This window comes from Lactuca sativa, chromosome 5 (genome assembly GCF_002870075.4).
Source record: "Lactuca sativa cultivar Salinas chromosome 5, Lsat_Salinas_v11, whole genome shotgun sequence".
Lineage (NCBI taxonomy): Eukaryota > Viridiplantae > Streptophyta > Magnoliopsida > Asterales > Asteraceae > Lactuca > Lactuca sativa.
Window position 1 is genome coordinate 198,526,783 of NC_056627.2, and position 22,242 is coordinate 198,549,024.

At 35.1% G+C, this 22,242-nt stretch overlaps 2 protein-coding genes across 2 annotated transcripts; one reads left to right on the forward strand and one right to left on the reverse strand.

Moving 5' to 3' along the window:
- The first annotated feature begins 8,602 nt into the window (after nt 1-8,602).
- On the forward strand, nt 8,603-10,733 carry LOC111880557 (protein ALP1-like). Its single transcript, XM_023876985.3, has one exon. It carries the CDS (start codon nt 8,970-8,972, stop codon nt 10,425-10,427), a length of 1,458 nt encoding a protein of 485 aa, XP_023732753.1. The 5' UTR covers nt 8,603-8,969; the 3' UTR covers nt 10,428-10,733.
- An 8,109-nt stretch (nt 10,734-18,842) lies between these two features.
- On the reverse strand, nt 18,843-21,715 carry LOC111880587 (uncharacterized). The gene is made up of 4 exons (XM_052771848.1): nt 21,707-21,715; nt 20,889-21,342; nt 20,252-20,487; nt 18,843-20,162 (listed from the first exon to the last, which is right to left on the reverse strand). Exons 1-4 carry the CDS (start codon nt 21,713-21,715, stop codon nt 18,843-18,845), a joined length of 2,019 nt encoding a protein of 672 aa, XP_052627808.1.
- Between the last annotated feature and the right edge of the window lie 527 nt (nt 21,716-22,242).

Below are 22,242 nucleotides of genomic sequence, written 5' to 3' on the forward strand. Positions count from 1 at the left end.
AATGAGGCCTACTAATGGTAAGACTGACTTTTACTCATACATATATATAATGTTAGACTTTTAATGTTACATATAGTATAGGGTATATTTTACACTTTTAAAATACTAGGTGGTCAAATTTAATAATTATACTTTTAATTCAATTAAATTGTAAACCAAAACTTTATGGATTTATTAAACCTCTTTTAACTATACACGTTAATTAATTAATAAAACCATAAGGGTGTGATTTGAACTTTTTCAAAACAATACTAGGGTTTTAGAATTTAACATTCCTAATTAAACTTTTAATCAACTTTTAAATTCCAAAACTTGAGGGCAAGTTTTGAAACATTTCAAAACATTAGGGTTTAGAATTTAAATATACATCAAAATTAAACAATTAATCAAAATTTAAATTCCAAAACTTGAGGGCAAGTTTTGAAACCTTTTTCAAAACATTAGGGTTTCAACTATTTAAATTTCAAAACAACAAAACTTTTTGGGTTCAAATTTAAACTATAAAACCTAAAGGGGAAAATATGAAACTTTTCAAAGCACAAGGATCAAATAACAAATAATCTAAATTAACATTTAATCACATAATTATCCATATTTGATTTATTTAATGATTTCTTGCAAAATAATTTACCAATTTAACCAAAATAATTAATCAATTATCACATAAGGAAACAAATAATTTATTAATTGATAAATATCTTCAATTAGATCAAGAATATAGTCATATATATCAAAAAATCGGATTTATATTGATCTAATATGATAAGGAAACTATCCTTAAGCAAAAACAACAAGAAATCCCGGTTTTCCCTCTCACTGACCAGCCGACTCGTCGAGTCAGGCATGGACTCGTCGAGTTCATCATGAACTCGGTGAGTTCATCTAAAAAACTCGACGAGTTCTGACCCCAGAAGCACAAAAATCGAATTTTTTCAACATACAAAGCATCAATACAATAGAAACCAACCAGGCTCTGATACCACTGATGGGTTTTGGTCATAAGACATCATATGTGCTCATACAAACCCTAATGCTTGGATCTAGGTTTCTCTATTGTACATGCAAGATATCCAAGACTATAAACCCTAATTCTAGCATTCAAGTAATCATATTAACATGAGAGTAGGTTTAAGATGTTACCTTGATTGTTATGTAGTAATAACAATCCCAAATCTCCTTGTATTGACTTTAGAAAGCTTAGAGTCACAATTGTCACTCCTCTAATGGTTCACAAACACCATAAGCAAGAGGATGAAGAGGAGAGAGGATGGAGGTTTCCCAAAACGTGTTCTAACCCTAGAAGAAGTCTTCCCCACGTTTTTGGGTCATAAGGGTCTTATATATAGTTAGGCAACTAGGGTTATCTAACAAGGAAACCCTAATTTGGATGCTTAAGCCCTAAGCAACCCATGGACTCCTTTAATTAGGACCTTGGAGGATTTCCTTACGGGCTTCCCCATAGAATTCGTCCACTCCTTAATTTAAGACAATTCATAACCCAAATTGCAGTTATCTTATAATTACAATTCCAATCCCTTAAGTTTAATTAATCTCTTTTAGTCACAAAACTAATTACCAATTAATTATTGACTAATATTAATTAAACAATATGATTTCTCCTTTAATATATTATTCTCATAATATATTAAGAAATCATATTTAATCCTTTCTCTCCATAATTCATCCTATCAAGTTGCTTTGGTGAAGGCAACCCAAAAGGACCATGCACCATCGGGTCAAGTACATACCAAAATAGTTATGGACATAGACACTAATCCAACATCAAGCACCAACAAAAAGGTATGTCATTCTACAAGATTTTATATTATTTGTACTTTATAATATTCTAGTTAGGATAAATACATTGGAGATTGATATTTGCATGTATAATAGAGAAAACATAGATCCAAGGTATTTAGGGTTGCATGTACACCATAAGAGTGTTAGAATGCTCAAAACCCATCACAAACATCTGTTTTGATGTAGTTAGTGTTGGGTTTAGAGCATTCTAACACTCTTATGGTGTACATGCAACCCTAAATACCGTGGATCTATGTTTTCTATATTATACATACAAATATGAATATCCAAGGTATTATCCTAACTAGCATACCAAAACATTGATACTAGGGTAATAAAATAGATAGAATACATACCTTGTTGTTGTTGCTTGACTCCATGAAGCTTGAGAGCTTAGTGCCCCATATGTGACACCTCAAATGGTTCACACAACATCATGAACACTTGGAATAACCATGAGAAGAAGACACTCCAAGCTCAAATTTACTAGCCCTCATATGTGCATTACTTGTGTCAATTTCTTGAGCTAAAGGGGTCCTTATATAGTGTGCACATTAGGGTTACACCATGTAACCCATGACTTTACCCATTCCTTATGCTCCATGGGTTTTAACCTCCATGGAGTATCCATGGACCACCACATGGGTTAAACCCAACATAACGAATCTTGGATCATAAGCCCACATATATTTGAATGAATGATTTACACAATCAATCCCCATATATTTAATTAGTCTCTTTTGATCAATAAATTAAGTCCAAATTTATTCTTGATCAATACTAGTTAAATAACATAATTTTATATTAATATATTAGAACTTATAATATATTAATATGTCACAAATGTCCTCTTCTAATAAACAGTCTATCCAAATGTCCCAATGCCATGCAATCCAAATGGACCACGCCGAGTCAGGTCAAGTCTTACCAATTATAGTTATGGACTTAGACACTAATCCAACAGTTAGATGTAGGTTTCGGCTTAGGATGCATGGGTTTGTGATGGTTAGAATGGGGTAAGGTCATGGGTGGTAACCATGGTTGGTAAGGAGTGTTGTAAGATTATGATGGGATCGTAGCATTCACCAGTCTGGGGTAGACTAGCGTTGGAGGTAGTCATAAGAGTAAATGGGAATCAGTTTGTGCCTTAGGCACGCCGATAGGATTGTCGAAGAGTATTTCTATGTGTTAGATTGAGGAGAATTGGGGGTCTGAGGCAAATTCGGGCATCTGTAGCTCTAGTTGGGTGGGACCCATGGGTGAGTCCTGTGTAATTATGGCAATACAAGTGGGACCTGGTAGAGACCGTTAGGTCAAGGTTTTGGATTTTGAGTTGTAGGATTGAGTGGTTGGTCAGTGTGTGATGCAGAAGGGTTATAGGCTGGGTAGCCTTGTTATTTGACTCTTGGGTAACCTAGTGGTTGAACCAAGTGCGAGACTGGTAGTCTCAGCGATAGTTTGGGGACCTTTATATCTCGGTCTAAAGTGGGATTGTCGTGAATCAAAAGGTTTTTGGTGAAATCCAAGTGTAGATCTATGGATCTCGGGTTATGAGTTAAGTATCGGGTTGGTTTGGGTGACATCTCGAGTTGGTAAATCACGAGTGTTTATGTGCAGAATTTTCTTTTTAGTGGGTTACGAAATTGGGGTATCTATATGCCTAGGGCATCAATCAAAGGGTTCAAAGGTAAGGAATGGATTCGGTTTTGGTGATAGATCAAGCTTTTTTGATTGTGTCTTGGATTGGTTCAATTGGTGAAGGTAATCAAGATAAGTCAAGGTAGTATTATAGATTTGGATCTCGTGTGTGGAGTCGCTCATTCGAATAATATGTTAGGTTACTAGTTGTTGGGATTGGATAATCTCAGAGTAGATGATTTGATCTTGTTGCGCAACTCTCGTCTGATTCTAACCATTGCAGGGATGAGTCTCTTACTCGAAGGATTATTTGAGCCTTGGTCAAGTATAAGTTTTATGTAGGTATAATTGATAGGAGATACTGTTTCTAATATGAATCTCAAGTATCAGAAGTTGAGTAGTCAGTTGGGAAAATTAATGGGATAGATTCAGCAATGTTATAGTATGGGCGGTCTGACGGGAGTCAGATCAATTCGAGACTTCAGATTTCAAGCAAAGTGGGGTTGGTTTTTTGCATGGGATTATGGATCCGTCTTCTTAGGGATTAGAAACTTCTGCTTGGGGTAGCTTTTGTTGCCTTGGGAAGGCCTTTGTATACTCAAGGTTGTGATTGTGTCCCTCAAGCTGTCAGGATTTTTGGGGACGGTGAGGAATGATTTCAAGGACGAAATCGAATTTAAGTAGGGGAGAGTTGTAACGATCAGTTTCAAATCGCTTCATTTTTCGGGACCGTGGCCCGATCATCAGTTATCATAAGTCTTAGGGCCTTGGGGAAGAAAGTTTTATACCCATTTGGATGTAATGGTGTTGGTTATGTGATGATAGGGTTCGGTTTGTGTTTTAGAGTCCAAGGTTAATGGTAAAGGCATTGCTTCAGACATTTTATGAATTTTGGATTTAAGTTCGGTTTGTTTTCGGATTAAATAAAGTTGATATAAGTGTAGGGCTTCTCGTTACCTTTTCGTGGATATAAAGAACGTTGAAAACGGATAAGGGATGCAAAAGTTATGACCATTTGAAGTTGGAGGGGTTTTGGGCCAAATCGGGTACGCAAGGCGTACCAAGTGGGAATGCATGGCGTTCAAAGGGAAAATGGATAGGGGCCAGCTTGTGAACGTTGGGTGTTCCCTAAGGGAACATTGGGCGTTTGATGGGCTGTTTCAAAAGCTCGTTTTTAGGGTTTGGCCCCTTTATAAGCATCATTATGGACCCAAACCTCTTCCATTCTTCAACCTCCATCTTTTATAACCCTAAGGATGAAACCCTAGCCCCATTTGTGTGTTTCTTGATCTTCATGGTGATTTTTGGGTGTTTTGGTACTTAAAGAGAAAGAAGGAACTTCTTGAAGAGTCAATGCCCGACTTAGAGCTTTTGGATCCAGGCTTTTCTCACCAAGATCTAACTTCTGGAGGTATAAAGTCTCAACCTTGACAACTCTTTCATGTAAATCTAGCTAGTTGGTTTTGGTTATTTCTTGGTCCTTTTGTGGTGGTTCTTGTGAGTAGATGTTACTCCAGAACCTTTGAGCTTCATATTTGGTCCTTGTTGGGTTATAAAGTGTTAAAGTTTGGATCTTGATGAGTATAAACCTTTCATGCATGTTTTAGTGGTCCTTTGGTAAAGTTTAGGACTTAGGGTTTTGTTTTGGTTCCCATTAAGTCTTGCTAAGTCATAAATAATGGGTTTTGGTCATAAGAACATCCTATGTGCTCATACAAACCCTAATGCTTGGATCTAGGTTTCTCTATTGTACATGCAAGTTATCTAAGACTATAAACCCTAATTCTAGCATACAAGTAATCATATTAACATAAGAATAGGTTTAAGATATTACCTTGATTGTTATATAGCAATAACAATTCCAAATCCTTCTTCTATTGACTTTAGAAATCTTAGAGTCACAAATGTCACTCCTCTAATGGTTCACAAACACCAAGAGCAAGAGGATGAAGAGGAGAGAGGAAGGAGGCTGCCCAAAAACGTGTGAAACCCTAGAAGGATACTTCTTCACGTTTTTGGGTCATAAGGGTCATATATATAGTGAGGCTATTAGGGTTTTCTAACAAGGAAACCCTAATTTGGATGCTTAAGCCCTAAGCAACCCATGGACTCCTTTAATTAGGGCCTTGGACGATTTCCTTATGGGTTTCCCCATAGAATTCGTCCACTCCTTAATACAAGGCAATCCATGGCCCAAATTGCAATTATCTTATAATTACAATTCCAGTCCCTTAAGTTTAATTAATCTCTTTTAGTCACAAAACTAATTACCAATTAATTATTGACTAATATTAATTAAACAATATGATTTCTCCTTTAATATATTATTCTCATAATATATTAAGAAATCATATTTAATCCTTTCTCTCCATAATTCATCCTATCAAGTTGCTTTGGTGAAGGCAACCCAAAAGGACCATGCACCATCGAGTCAAGTACATACCAAAATAGTTATGGACTTAGACACTAATCCAATAATAAAGTCAGGAACTTTATGACTTAAGAAGTCCCTTTGAATTAAATTTGGAAGTTTAGACTAAGGTATTAAGGTAAAAGCTTGAAACTTGGCCTCTTTATGGAGTTAGAATGCTTGAAATCATGATTAGGTCTTTTTTGGACCATGCAAAGGTGCCAAGTTGACAACTTTATGGATTAAGTCATTGATATGAAGCTATTTTGAGGATTTGGACGTTGGACTTAAGGTTTTAAGACGTTTGGGGTAATTTTTGGGCAAAGGTCGGGAACATCGTGCATTCATCTCAGAAACACATCGCGTTTAGACAAAAGGACCCGATTTGTGGTCTGGAAACGAACGCCTTGCGCTCCACCAGGGAACACAGCACGTTCTATTCATCTGTGGGCTTTTGGGGCTTTTGGTCATGGGCTTGTTTTGGGGTTTGGGCTTGTTTCTTTGGGCTAAGAATTATATGTTTGGGCTCTAGTTGGGTCTCAGGACTTTGAGTGGGCCTTAGGTTTGGTTTGGGCCTCGAGTTGTGTTATTAGGCCATTAGTGGGGCTTGGGCCAAGTTTAGGTTTGGGCCCATTATGGAGAGGATAAAATGGGCTTTTACCCTAGGAGTCGGTACTTTTGAGTTGAGACCACGGTTATTGGATTATGGCATAATTATTAATTGGGTTTTATTTGTTGTTAGTGTGGGATTTCCGGTTCGGTAGTTGAGTGTTATCTGATTAGCAGCGGATCGAGGTGAGTCTCCTCATTGCTCTATGGGTCGAAGGCACCAATGTCGGCCCTTGTGTATGCTATGTTAGTATGCTAGTTGTCTTTGTGACTCTTGCATGTGTATGTGTTTATATGCTTACCGGGCTAAAGTTCGATGTCAGGCGGGGCCCGATGGATATTTGTATGTTATGTATCTATGTGATTATTGCATTTGTATGTGTTTATTTGATATATGTTATTGTATGTTGGGCGAGACCCATTTTACCGAACTCAGCTCGATGTCGGGCGGGGCCCGATGTCGGACAAGGTCTGATGTCAGGCGGGGCCCACTATATATTTATTTTATGTTTGGTATGTGGTATTTTGGGAACTCACTAAGCTTTTTGTTTACAGTTTTCATTCTATGTTTCAGGTGATTAGTTTTTAAAAAATAATGGAAGAGCTCGAGATTATTGCAGGGCACACACTGCATGTTTCCGCATTATGTGATTTACTCTGATTTAAATTATGTTTTTCTAAATCTTAACTACCTTAGTTCTATAGAAATGATATGTATTAACATTTTATTAATTTAAAAATGAAATTTTATGTCATTATTTTTGGGACGTTACACTCCGTGACTGAGAACCCTCCATCTGATCATATACTCCAACACCAAGTATCTTCATTGTCTCTCGAATTAACATCTTACAGAGCTATATTCAAATTATCTAACTGAGAACTTTCCTCTCCTCCACGTATATCACGACGCCAACACCACCTCCAACATGAAGTCATTTTTTGATCAACAATTAAGCAATTTTGCATCAACTCTAAAGGAAAAAGACGTGGAAATCTAGTAGACAACTTTTGATCTCCAAGCCAAATATCATTCCAAAACTGAATTTTATTCCCGTTTACTAATTTTCTTTTAGCAACCGACTTAGGAAGAATATATTTATTGTTCATCTTGGTTGAAACTTTTGAGTAAAACCTCAAATGTTTTGATTTCAAATGTACATATCGATAAAACCCTAAGATGCTGTGAGTTTCAAAGCTACATATCGATGTTCATCTTGACTTTTGTCCATCTAGTTTTTAAATATTTTCGAATACTGAAACTACATAATGTTTGTATAAATCAATATTTTGTATACATTTGTACAAAAATAAACAAATCAATTTCTTTTTCAATACATGAATTTTTTCCTGATGGGTTTTTAATTTTTTCAGATATTCATATTAATTTTCGTATAGATCAATGTTTTGATTATTGTCCATGGGGGTTCTTGATTTTTGTTTATCTGGACTCCATCAAATTTTCCATAAGCTATCATTTCATTGATGCTTCTACTCCTATCTACAATTTTGATTTGGAAATGTAGGATGAATACACATATATTTTGTGTTCTTGGTTTCGATCATAGGCATGGGTTTGGATATGGTTCCAACTTCCATGTTCTTGGATTCATTCATGCGTTTGGATATGGGATGAAGAAAAAATGCAAATGGGTCCATGGGTTTCTATTTCAATCATAAATAATTTCATTATCTAAAAAAGACAAACCTTAACAATAATAATAATAATAATAATAATAATAATAATAATAAAATTAATTTATAAAAAAATGAACAAAATGAAAATAACAAACCCACATGGCCGCCATAAAGATGAATCTAGTCATCTAGAACACAATTTACACCTTCTTTAACATGCGATAGTGATTAAATTGCTACAATTATAACAATTTAGAGTATAATTTAAGACAACATGAAACTTTGGAGACTAAACTAAGAACAAACCCAATACAATCATATGATATGTAGCATAATTATTATAGTTTTCTTTACTTAGTTACTTGAATGACAATAAATTATCGATTTAAAATGAATGGATGACTTTCCAATTGAACAAAATAAATGCAGAAATATTTATATTGAAGTCTAACCACGTGGTACATTGTATTTCCAATTCAAGCGACACCAATCCCAAGTGACAACCGGTGTTCCCCCTCGTCTTTCAAAAGTTCACCGTCCCACGCCAACAATCGTAGACACTTGCCAGGAACTTTCCTCTTCTTTTTTAAAGTACTCAAAAACCGCATTCACACCAACCTGTCGCCTCACGTCTCTATTTCATCCCTTTTTTTATTTTTTATTATTTCAATTCTATTTTTTCTTCATCAAAATCCTCCTCATTATTACCAATCACAGTCTTTCTTGTTGTGTTCACATCTGTTTTTGGGTATTTTGTCAATCAGAACAATTGCATCTGTTCATACCCAGTTTCCCTTTCTGCGTTTTTTTGTCTTATGATGTAGCTACTTTCTCAATATTCTTTAGCAGCTGGTTACTTCTGAAATTCGACGGGATGAATGACAAATCAGTGCCGCAGCAGCAGCGGAGGAGAAAGGTAGCGAAAACTGAAGTCGCCAATGGAAGCGGCGGTGGCGATGGAGGCGATACGGAGGGGACAGAGACAAATGGGTTGACAAAGATTATTACGTCTTTCTTTTTTGTTGAGGAGCAAGAGAAGTCCGATAAATCCCAGGTAGAAGATAAGATGATGTTCGAGGCTAACCATAAGAAAGAACACGGTGATGTCTTTGATACATCCAACCCGATTAAAAAGCGTAAGTCTCGAACAGCTAAGCCAGCTGCCTCGATTCCTTCGGATGCAGCTGCTGCAGTTGACTTTGGGTACGATTTGAATCTAGCTACCAGTAGCGGTGGAGTAGCGACGGAGAAAGGTGGCGATGGCCCACAAAGGAGGCTATGGGTCAAGAATCGATCACAAGATTGGTGGGATAAGTACAACAGTTCAGATGTTTCAGAAGATGAGTTCCGAAAAGCCTTCCAAATGGGGAAAGATACGTTTGAGATGATATGCAATGAGCTTACAGCTTCTGTTGCCAAAGAGAACACCATGTTAAGAGACGCAGTTCCTGTAAGGCAAAGAGTTGCTGTCTGTATATGGAGATTAGCAACCGGAGAATCTTTAAGACTTGTTTCAAAAAGATTCGGATTAGGCATCTCTACATGTCACAAGCTTGTTCTTGAGGTTTGCTCTGCTATAAAAGATGTGTTGATGCCAAAGTATCTCCAATGGCCAAATGACGACTCCATGAGAGTAATCACCAACGAATTTGAATCACTTTCAGGTATACCAAACGTTGTAGGATCAATGTACACAACTCATATACCAATAATCGCTCCAAAAGTTAACGTAGCTGCTTACTTTAATAAGCGTCATACAGATAGAAAGCAAAAAACTTGTTATTCTGTAACAGTTCAAGGAGTTGTGGACCCACGTGGGGTGTTCACAGATGTGTGTATCGGGTGGCCTGGATCGATGCCAGATGATCAAGTGTTGGAAAAATCCGCACTTTATCAAAGAGCAAATGGAGGACTTTTAAAAGGTGTATGGATTGTGGGTGGATCTGGATACCCTTTAATGGATTGGGTCCTCGTACCCTACACACAACCACATTTAACATGGACTCAACATGCTTTTAATGAGAAGATCGGTGATGTTCAGAAGGTATCTAAGGATGCTTTTGCAAGATTGAAAGGTAGGTGGACATGTTTACAGAAGAGAACAGAAATGAAGCTTCAAGATCTACCAGTGGTGCTTGGGGCGTGTTGTGTTTTGCATAATATATGTGAAATGAGGAGGGAAGAGATTGAACCCGAGTTGATGAATGAAGTTGTGGATGATGAAATGGTTCCTGATATTGCATTGAGGTCTGCAGTTGCAATGAAGGCGAGAGACTCAATGGCACATAATCTTTTGCACCATAATCATGCTGGAACTTCATTCTTGTCATGATCAATTGCACATATCACTGTGAGTTTGTTTCATTACATATGTTTTCATATATCGTTGGTGTTGAATCACAAACATGGTCTACAAAGATTTCTTTGTCTTGTGGGACTACGACATCATCATTTTGTTTTTGTTTTTTGAATACGCGCGGCTTCTTTGATGTGTATACCCTTCTACAAGTATATGAATATTTGGCATATAGCTAGGAGGAGGTTATAGACTGTTGCATATACAAGTTGTAATTTGGTTCTTATACATTTTTAAATCAACAGTGGATGAATGAATCCAAAGTCCAAACATTTTGTTTAATATCCTTTGGCTTCACTCCATTATTATATCCAAAATATAAAGTGGGACAGTGTTATTGATTACGATAACTGGATTGATATTTCAACTAGTTTTTACTTTTTGATTGTCTTCTCGTTTTATTTGCAAAAGGAATGGAAACAGTTTTCAAAGGAACTGTTACTGTCCTTTTTGTCTATGCTTTGGGCATGAAAATCACATAGAAGATCAAATTAGAATAACCCCTGAAAAGCTGCTCATGGTGGTCTAATTATGTAAACAGTGCCCTGAGGTGTACAAGCTGATTAATGAAAAAAGTTGAACCATGGAGGGTTAAATGCAAAGACATAGCAAGATACTTGCAAATGATAGGGATTAAGGGTTAGGGTTAAGAAACTTCAAGTATAAATTGGTCATTAGGGTTAAGTATTAAAGGGGCAGAAATTGAGTCTCACAGTGGAGATCCCCATTTCTCGAATCAGAGGAGCCCTTTTTGTATTTTTTTTTCTTTCGTTAATAGATTTGCGATAAAGAATCCTTTCTACTCCTAGTTTTATTAAATTGGTATCAAAACATTCTGGATTAACCCTTGTATATAGTTGCCATTACTGTTCGTGACGTTTACTATTCACGATGCTACTATTCATGACGCTAATGTGCGCTACATGGTAGCCAACAAAAAAAATAAAAAAATTTAGAAGCTGAGTTTCCAAATGTAGGTTGATGAGACGAAGTACTAGTTATGTTCAAAATTTTGATGATGTGCCCATGGCAATTGCGGGTATGGTCAAAGCAGTGAACAATATCTAAAATGAGCTCAAGGAACTACAATATGATGACCACAGGTCTTAGGTCCTAGCGATACGTTATATCTTAAGGAAAAAAAGACCGATGAGGAATTGGATTCCATGTTGAATCTGAAATGAAACGTTCGAGTAAGATTATCTGATGAGAAAGTTAGAGATGTATATATATGATGGTGAGGACGCACATGGGCAGATCTACATAATCGAAATGTATTTTGTAGTCCAGGTCATCATGCTTGAGGAGATACTCAAAGTTGTGACTTTATGTATCGAAAGGTATTTTGTAGTCCAGGTTATCATCATATCAATCATCAAAACAAGTACCTAATAAAACATACTAATATGTTGTTTTTTAAGCATAACTTCTATTTGCAATGCTAACTATGAATGATATATTATGTCAAGTTTTGGGTTTAAACCTACTAATTAAAATGAGAAACTTATTTTTATTATCAACACGATCATATCAACCATCAAAACAAATACCTAATAAAACATACTAATATGTTATTTTTGCGCTTAACTTTTATTTGTAATGTCATCTATAAATGATATACTATGTTAAGTTCCGGGTTTAAATCTGGTGATGCCAGTTTTGGTAAAAAAAAAATATTGATAATGAAAAACTCATTATAATTATTAACATGATCATGTCAACCACCAAAACAAGTACATAATAAAACATATTATGTTATTTTTTTTATGCATAACTTTAATTTGTAATGCAAACTATACATAATCTATTATGTAAGTTTCGACTTTAAACCCAGTGGCACCGGTTTTGGAAAAAAAAAATACTAGTAAAAATGAGAAACTCATTTCTACTTGTTGGGATATTAAAAGACATATGGTATAAAAAGAATCTCATATCATCTCACATCCGTGGGGGAAGGGAAGATGAGAAGCAAATTTCTTCTATAAAAAATCAACTTTAAACTAGAAGAAGACATTTTTTTTGTAGGTTGCCTTTTGCAAAATCAAGTTGTCAAAGTTTATCAAACCTAAAATACTTGGTTTAAAGTCTGGTTTCTTTAATGTTGCTCAAACTATTTTTTCTAGGGAAAAAAAAAATTGGTTTGAGTTCATCTAAGTTTGACGGATTTCTTAGGTTTGACATATATATATCCAACCCAACACAAACCCGTTTTCGGCTCTATATTATTATTTTTTATTCGAATTTTTTTAATTTCATTACTGCTAGATATTTTTGCGTCCTCCCCTATTAACCAGTATCACTGAAATGATGGTCGGACCCTGTTCAAATCATGGGAAAGGACCCCGTTCAAATCATGGGAAACCATAAAAAGTTGTATGCCGACTAGATTTTAGCCATCCATGAAAGCCAAATTGTATGAGCAAATCTTAGCCCACTCAACATATTCAGCGATCAAATTAGTTTGTTTAAAAGGCTTGTGGTTCAACATTCGGGGATGCCAAAACCCATATTATAAACATATTAATTTTCATGCAGTTGGTGAACATGAAAGTTTGGGACTTTAGAAATCGGGTATATAACTTCTTGGATTCACAATTTGACCACCAAAGTTTTATACTTTCTCTTTTCCTCCCAATGACCATTGGATTTAACCAATCACAATGTCACCGCCATTGACCAATGTCCTCTTCTTCAACCAAAAAAAAACTCGTTATTACATTCAAAGCTCTACAATCTTCTATATCCTTCCCCTATCCCTTAATCTTTCATCATTGCACCGGAGGTTGCCTCCTCTTCTCCCAATCAAATAGCACTGATCAGAGACATGGCTGGAAATCGACTCACGAGCATCCTTTTGTTTCTTCCCGTTATCCCTTTCCCTACGTTAGGGCTACCAAGATGATAACCTAAACTAACAAATACCACCACCTTATGAAGATTATAATTATAAAACATAACATTTGTCAAAATGTTAAACACTGTGCATAAGAGCACATCAAGCTACAATGCTTTTTGTTTTTCTACGCCCACAAAGCCCATGCGCACACACATACACACACACACACACACACACTCTCTCTCTCTCTCTCCTAAATACAATTACTTTTCATAAAAAAATATTATACAATTGTGTGAAGGCACAACTAATAGCATGCTACTAATTATCTTTGATAATGAAATGAGTGTGAAACATATTCATGAAATCCCTCCTGATCTCAATGTTCATGGTTTCCCTATACACTGCTGAAAATAATGCCCAATACATTGCTTGAAAAAATATCAACTTCAATGAGTAAAAAGTGAATGGTTATTCAGGTTATTTTCTAACTAATTGGTTGGACCATTAGATTTGTTTGAATGTAGGTAGTTTGTGTTGACAACATGCTTTGCTTTTTGGCAATGCTAATTAAAGTTTTTACCCACAATTCACCTATGTATTTTTTTTATTTTATAATTTCATGCCTTTTGGTCGTTTTATGTTCTTTAATAGATTGCTTAATGTTAAACACAAAATTATAAAATAAGACCATTGTTTAATTGTATTGTTATAAGTTATAGCATAAAAAAATGAAAGTAGGATGATCTACTATAAACATAAATAAAAGTACATTGTTATTTCTTCTGTTTTAGCTTTTTATATTTTGAACCATATTCATTACATTGCATCTTTACCTTTTGAGTAACATGATTTTAAACCATATTTCTTCTGTTTTACTTGCTGTTGTGATTGTGAATTTATATATGGGATAGAAATTGTAGGTTCTGCCATGACATTTTTGTTGGTGACATGGAAATTCGTCAGAGTATCGGGCAACCTAAAGATCATCCAAAAGAAAATCGTACGATAAGTTCAGATTTCAAAAGATGGATTGTAGTAACTAAAGTTCGGTTTACCCTTTAAGATCATGTGAAGATGAGTGCATTCTTTTTCATGGTCAAATTTATGAATAATTATAATAATAATATTTATCACTTTTAGTACCCGGTGTATTTTTGAAGGAGATAGGGTCAAAACTATCATTGTTAATGAACTATTTCATAAGGACTTGATTACAGTAAACAAATCACATAGACAAAAACGATAATATACTCATTTTGTTATTAGAGAGATATAAATGACACCAATTTCTAACTCAATAGCTTTTGATGGGAAAAATTAAGGTAACTTAGGCGATGTACTCTATCTTTTACCCTAAGATTATTAGTAAAAATGAAAAGTACGTTGCTATTTTTGGTAAGATATTACAAGCGGGTGAAACGTAAACTTCAAAATGACATTTTATCACAAAAGTTATTGCTTAAACTTCCGCCGCAATGCGCGGCTTAAAAACCTTGTTAAGGAACATTTATCAAGGGGATCAAATCGGAGTTACGGTCCAAGTTACAGGGGACACTATTGCTAGAATTAATGTATAAGGAACAACAAAATAATAATTGTTACATATTTACAAGAATAAAAGAAACATATCAATAATAAATATTTATAATGGATATGTTTTATTAAATACCAACTTAAATAAATAAAATTATTTTTTATTATTTATGAAACGATGGTAAAATAAATAAATTGCTTTATTATTAGTGAGTTTAATAAAATAGTTTATTAGTTACTTAAGGGATTTTTAATTATAATTAATAATGTTTTGGCTTTCGGCTTTTATTTGTTGATTATGAATGTTTTTTTTTTTAATCCATAATAAGTAAAATGAAATGAAGCTTCTAGTGGTCGCTCTAAGTATGAGAAAATAATAAATACTATTCAAGTCTTGAAGTGCCATTAAGGGGATATTGTTTGGGATTGCTTATGAGAAAAGTTTAGGGTAAATTACACCATTAGTCCCTTGTGAACATGCCAAAAAAACATGTTTAATCTCTATTTTCAAAATTTAACTCGGGCAGTCACTCGTTATTATTTTTCTTGCACGGTTAGTCCCTATAGACGTTAACCGTTAAATGCTTTCGTTTAAGCTCCCCACGTGCCTTGCACGCTGGGGCATTTTCGTCTTTTGAGGGTTTGTGTCCCTTCTTAATGTCGTTGCAACTTAAAATCTTATAAAACACTGCAACCCTCTTTTCCTTTGTTATCCTCTCCTTCGTCTCCCCTTGTTCGATCGATTTCTTCCAACTAGATAACAATGATCGATTTCTTCCAAAACCAAGAACGGCGGAAACGTTCTGGGGCGGAGGACCTCATGTAAAGTATCACAACACAGTAAAAGTAAACAAGCAAACAACATCATCCATTGCATTAAATATATAATTTTAATACAAGCGTGTTCTGTACAGTTATAGACACCAAAAATAATGTGAATCAAAATAATAAGATGAGTCTTGGATGCGCTCCATCTTCTCAAAAGTTGGCATCGGTACCTGTCTACTGATGACCTGAGAATACAAGTTATTTTGAAAGAGTTTATCAGCATTAAGCTGGTGAGTTCATAAGTATTTTAGTGTCAGTGTTTGTATCAAAGCGTTTGAACATAGTTTTAAACAATAGTTTGTAAACATTGGTGATAAAAGTATGTGAATGTTTGTACGTGTTTGTAAAAGTTTGAATCTCTCAGAAAAACCTATATTTTCTATTAAAAGTAGCCTTCTACCAAGGCGTAACTATTTTGTACGTTCGTTTATCGTAAAAGTGTGTAATTTTCCCAAGGGTAACTATCATTATCAAAATATAGTTTGTACATAAATGTTTAAGTGAAATAATCACTAAATGTATATAAAGGATAAATTATTGTAGTACTGTAGTATTGTAATATAGGAACTACTGCTGTACTAACTACCTTAAACCGGATTTATATTAAGGTATCATGCGATTAATTGTACCATACTATCGACTGGGTAACAACGACAAATGAATGGTCGTAAAAAGAAATGACGTTTGGCACCCGCAGACCTGCAGGTCCGACTGTAGCTAGCAGCAAGGTGTAGGATAATCAATCCAGTATAGATCTATACGCAAACTCACGCTCTCCCTCTAAGAGACTCTGGCTACAACTCGGGCCATGACATTTAAGGCATGCTCCGATACAGTGGATCACAATTTTGTCAATGTATATATGTATATGTAATGTATTGTTACTTGTTCTAGTATCGTTGTATATGTTCTCTTTCTAGTATAGTTGTATATATTCTTTCTCTAATATAATTGTATATGTTCTTTCTATAGTATAATTGTATATGTTCTTCTTCTAGTATAGTTGTATATGTTGTTATAGTAGTAATGTATATGATCTCATAGTAATGTAATGTATATGTCCTCATAGTACTAAGTACTGACTCATGAATGAACTGACTCATTGATCTAGCAATAGTATAAGTATGATCCTGTGTTACCCCGATGGTAACTTACTAATGATGTAACTGATACATATGAATATGGAAGCACTTTTATGTCTATATATGCACATATGATATATAATTAATATTGAAACGACCCTCGGACGGCTACCCGACATCCCACCAGACCACATCCAAATCGAGGAAAAGGAAATAGGGCGGATGGCCTTCCTAAGCCCTTTAAACATTGCTTATATATCTATACATATATGGGCATGCAATTTATAAGAAGTATAACAAAGTTTAAATAAAAGTATTTGATAAGTAAAAGAGTTTGTAAAGCAGTTTGAAGTAAAACAGTTTGAACAGTAATAAAATCATTGGTTTTATAGTTATTAATCACATGTGATTGATGTAATAACTATAAGTATTCAACTTGTATCCCCCCCCCATAAAAGCATTTAAAACATTTAAAAGTATTTCAAAGGTTAATTAAAGGGGTATAAACTCACTTGTGGTGAGTGGATTGGATTGAAGTGTCGGTTACGGTGCTAGGTGACAAATGAAGACTTGTACACATGCACGAGCCTAGTTATCATATAATGAACATATATATAACTAATTAGCCTTATTATAACTGATAAAATGAGTTGGGACACTCTAGAACCTGAAAACACTTTGTTTCAAGTGTTAAAGTTCACAAGGATTGCATCCGAGTGTTAGTAGGGCAAAACTAGGGTGTTTGGGGTCCAAGGGTAAACTCCTTGGGAGTTTATGGTCTAAATGACCTTTACCCTAGGAGTTTACGGCAGTAAACTCAAGGGTTTACGGTCTAAACTCCATTCCTTGCAACCATGTGTTGTTTGGAGGTTTAACAAGTCCTTTGAAGCAATCCTACTAAGTGGTTTAGTCTTTGGAATAGACTATGGCCACAAAACACCCTCTTTGAGGAGTTTACGGCCTAAGGGCATTTTCCTTTGGGTTTACTAGCGTAAACCCTTATGGGAAAGGATATTGTCATGATTTCAAGTCCTTAACACAACTAGGTAAATGTCTATGTTAGTTTTTAGGTCTAAGGAAGGAAAATGACCCATTTAAACACCTTTTAGGGTGTTTACGGTTTTGGGAGATCCTTAGACCGTAAACACCTATGAATGTTCGCATTTGGTGTTTTTCAAGGCTTAAACACATCAATGGAAGGTTTAAACATGTTAAGGTAAGTCTTAAACATCAAACTAGGGCTAAACATGGGACTTAGGTTCATTTTGGGGACTTTATGGTGTTTACGGCCCAAGCATCACCTTGGACCGTGAACACCTCAAGCAAGGTGTTCTTGACCGATTTTCTTGGTGTTTAAATGAAATACTAGCTTACAAGCACTCAAGGATGGAAGTACTTACTATAATGTAGCTTGATTTGAGCTAAAAGGGCAAGAACACTTAGTGTGTGTTCTTGGTGTTCTTGGTGTTTTGGAAAATATAAACAAAATACATAAATGAATGGATGAATAGATGCACAAACACTAGATTAAGTGTTTTACTAACTTGAAATGGTTAGAACACTTACAAGATTGAAGTTTTGGAATTAAATGTTGGATGATACTTGAGAGAGTTTTTAGAGTTTACTCTTTTGACTTTTGGGGAGTAAACACAAATGACTAGTTTCTTGGGGAGTAAACTCATACATAGGCATGAGTTTACGGTTTTTGGCTGATTCCTAAACCCAAAACATAAAAGTTTGGTCGGGTGATTCTAATACGCGAAGTGTTTGCGGTTTTCAAAAATAAAATCCCGAGACGACACTTTCTTTTAACCGTTCGTTTAAAAATAATATTAAAATAATCAAACGAACTTTATATTTTTTAAAAATGAGAAATAGTGATATTAATTCACGATACGAAGTGGTTGACTTTTAAGGTTTTACCGAATGAAAATTTCGGGTTGTCACATCATCAAGGACGGACGCAGGAATTGATAGTAGGTGTTGCCGATTTTTTTTTCCGGTCAAACATAATATAAAACCAAAAACTAAATCATTATGTCTAATACAAATAAGCGCTCCATTACATAAAAGTTAAAACCATAAAAACAATCTATCATCTATTACAATTTAAATTTGTCCTCTTCGTGCGGACATCTTTTGAAACCGTTCCATTACCTTTTCATTATCAACTTTCACAAGTGCTTCGGTCTCAACATAGCAAAGCAACGCATCGTTCAAAAACTCATCGCCAATCTTGTTGCGTAAGTCGGTCTTCAGGAGCTTCATCTTCGAAATACATCTTTCTACACTAGCGGTTGCTACGGGTAATATCAAAGCTAACTTTAAAAGCTTATAAACCAAAGGATAAGACCGATGTTTCCCCGTACTAACCATCAAACGAGAAAGCTCGAAAATTCCTTTCAAAGTGGTAAAACGCTCATCTTTGATGGAAGAGTGATAAAATATCTCAAGTTGTCCTTCAAGATCTATCAAATCCGAATCATCAAAGTCATACTTGTACAACTTAGCCAACTTCAACAACTTTGATTTGTCAAATTGTGAAAATGAATCACAAGGGCTCAAAGCACCCATGTATTCTCGTAACTGGGTGCTTGTTTCACTAAATCGATCCCGGTATTCTGTCAGTTGCATATCTACCACCGTGTTGAAGATTTCAACCTCAAAGTGAAATCTATTGGTCTTTGTGGTCGTACGGTTTCTCGCACCAATATAAAAATCCTGCATTTCCAGAGTAGCAATATTGTGTGTTTGACAAAAAGAGGATACCTTTGGCAAAATGGTAGCAAACCCCGTGTCTCTTAAAGATTGCAATGCGTCCATTGTCCCTCTAACCATCGAAGCCGCTTCTAGAATGTCTAGATCTTTTTTTTGAAGTTGCTTTGATAATGTACCCGTGAGGTGTAAAATGTCATACATCATATACAAGTAAAACACGAACTCATAAGATTGAAAATATGCTAAAATTCCGGACGCTTGTTGGCGGTTTGCCAATGACCCTCCATCCACTTTCACAAATTCTAAAACCACAAGAACATCCGCAAACAACTTCACCAGACTTGTGAGTGTGTTGAAATGTGAACCCCATCTTGTATCTCCCGCCCGAACAAGTGTAGTCTCTTGATTTAACCCTCTTCCCGTTTCAAGTTCACCACTACATAAGCCTTTTTGCACCCTTTGTCTTGCTTGTTCCCGTAGCATGTCTTTTCTTTTACACGAGGCACAAACAACATTAACCACCAACGAAATTTGCTCAAAAAAGTCACTAACACCATCATGCTTCTTTGCTACAGCTACAACCACCAATTGAAGTTGGTGTGCAAAGCAATGTACATAAAAAGCTGTGTCATTCTCTTGTAATATCAAAGCTTTCAAACCATTGAATTCCCCTCGCATATTGCTCGCCCCATCATAACCTTGTCCTCTTATCTATTTAAAAAATTGAAAAATATATAAATAATATAACACACAGCTAATTAAATTAAATTGAAGTAACAAAAAAGTAAAGAATAAATTACCTGACTAAAACTCAACTTATTACTTGTAAGTACTTCATTTAAGGCGTTTTTGAGTGTCAAAGAGGATGTATCCTTCACGTGCACAACTCCAATGAATCTTTCTTTCACAAAGCCAAGACTATCAACATATCGCAAAACAATAGCCATTTGTTCCTTTTTTGAGACATCGCTAGATTCATCAACCAATAAAGCGAATACATCTTGACCAATCTCTTGACGAATACTCAAAAGTACTTCTTGTGCAAAACATTGCACAAGTTCTTTTTAGATTTTAGGGCAAATAAGTTGATTGTTCTTAGGAGCATTTTCTAAAGTATTGTTGAAAATATCTTCACTAGTCTCTCGAATGGCTTTTAACACTTCAATGTAAAGCCCTCTATTTTCCGAGTTAATCGACTCGTCATTACCACGAAACGGTAAACCGGTCTTCAATAAAAGTCTAACAACAATAATAGAAACACGTAATCGTGCTTTATATTTATGGTCCTCTGCTTCGGTTTGCCTCCTCAACACTACATTAATAGCTTGTTTTTCTCTCAATAAAAAGTCACACTTTTCTCTTGCTTTGTTGTGAAAACTATCAACATTACCCACATGAGTCCGAAATGCATTTTTTTTTTATTCCAAGTATCAAAACCTTGAGAAACAAATGCATCTCTCCCTCCTTTTTGTCCCATGAGGTCTCCACATACATAACAATATAAACAATATGCTTTTTTATTTTTCACACTATATTCTAACCAATCAAAATCGTTAAACCATGAAGGAACAAAGCTTCTTAATCTATCACCTATTTTCTTTTTTGGAAACTTATGTAGCCTTATTTGACAAGGTCCTTGAAGCAAATTTGCCCTTCTTACATCATCTCTTATATTTGAGGCATAACTTGTAATCATTGGCCTATCCGCCGGGTCCTTTGGAAGATCTTTCAAATCAACACCATCATTAGTTTCATTAGAGCATGGTGTTTGTGGAATTGCATTAGAGACCGAAGGAATTGATTGGTTGGTGATTGGTGTTTGGGAAGATCCTTCACCACTTTCATTAAGATTAGGTCTTGGTCTTTTGGTAAGAAAACCACCAAGGGTAACCTACAATTCAACATTAAGCTAAATAACTAATAATTTCACCAAATCATCCAATAGCTTCAATCAAAAGTCAAAACATAGAAATTACACCAAATCAAAATTGAATTTCAATAAAGACAATATGACATAGCAATTTTATTTCACCAAATCAATCAATAAGTCAATAACATCAATGAAAATATAGCAATTTCACCAATTCAAGATAAAAACATAGCAATTTCAACCTAAATAAATTGGTAAAATTTCACCAAATAAATCAATAAGGCAATAACATCAATGAAAATATAACAATTTCACCAATTAAAGATAAAAACATAGCAATTTCAACCTAAACAAATTGGTAAAATTTCAATTTTCAAACACTTACTTGTTTCATTCTTAGCTAGGGCTTGGTCAATTGGAGTCAAATTGAACAATTGGGAATCGATTTTTGCTACTCAATCAACAAGATACTCAAGAAATTAGAAGGAATTAGCAATGGAAGTATCAAGCACCAAGCAAGTCTTCGTGAATCGTGAGGGCTGAGGCGTCACAGTCGAACTCTACAAGTCGACTTCATTGTGTCGATGATTTTTTTTTCTTTTTTTTTCTTTCTGTTTTGCTACTCATCTTGGCCGCAAGTTTTTTTTTTTACCCTTCTTCCAATTGGATCAAAAGATCCAATTATCAAAATGAGCTTTGGGCTACACTAGTTTTTTTTGGCTAAAATTAATAGGCTTTTTGGACTACTAATTGATAAGTCTAAGTTATAAATATATTTTTGGGCTTAGTTGATCCAATTGGGTGGCAAAAAAAAATTTGTAGTTGCCAATTTTTTTTACGTAGTTACCGATATATAAAAAAAATTTGAAAAAATTTACACTTAATATATTTTTTATATATCGGCTTAGTTGATCCAATTGG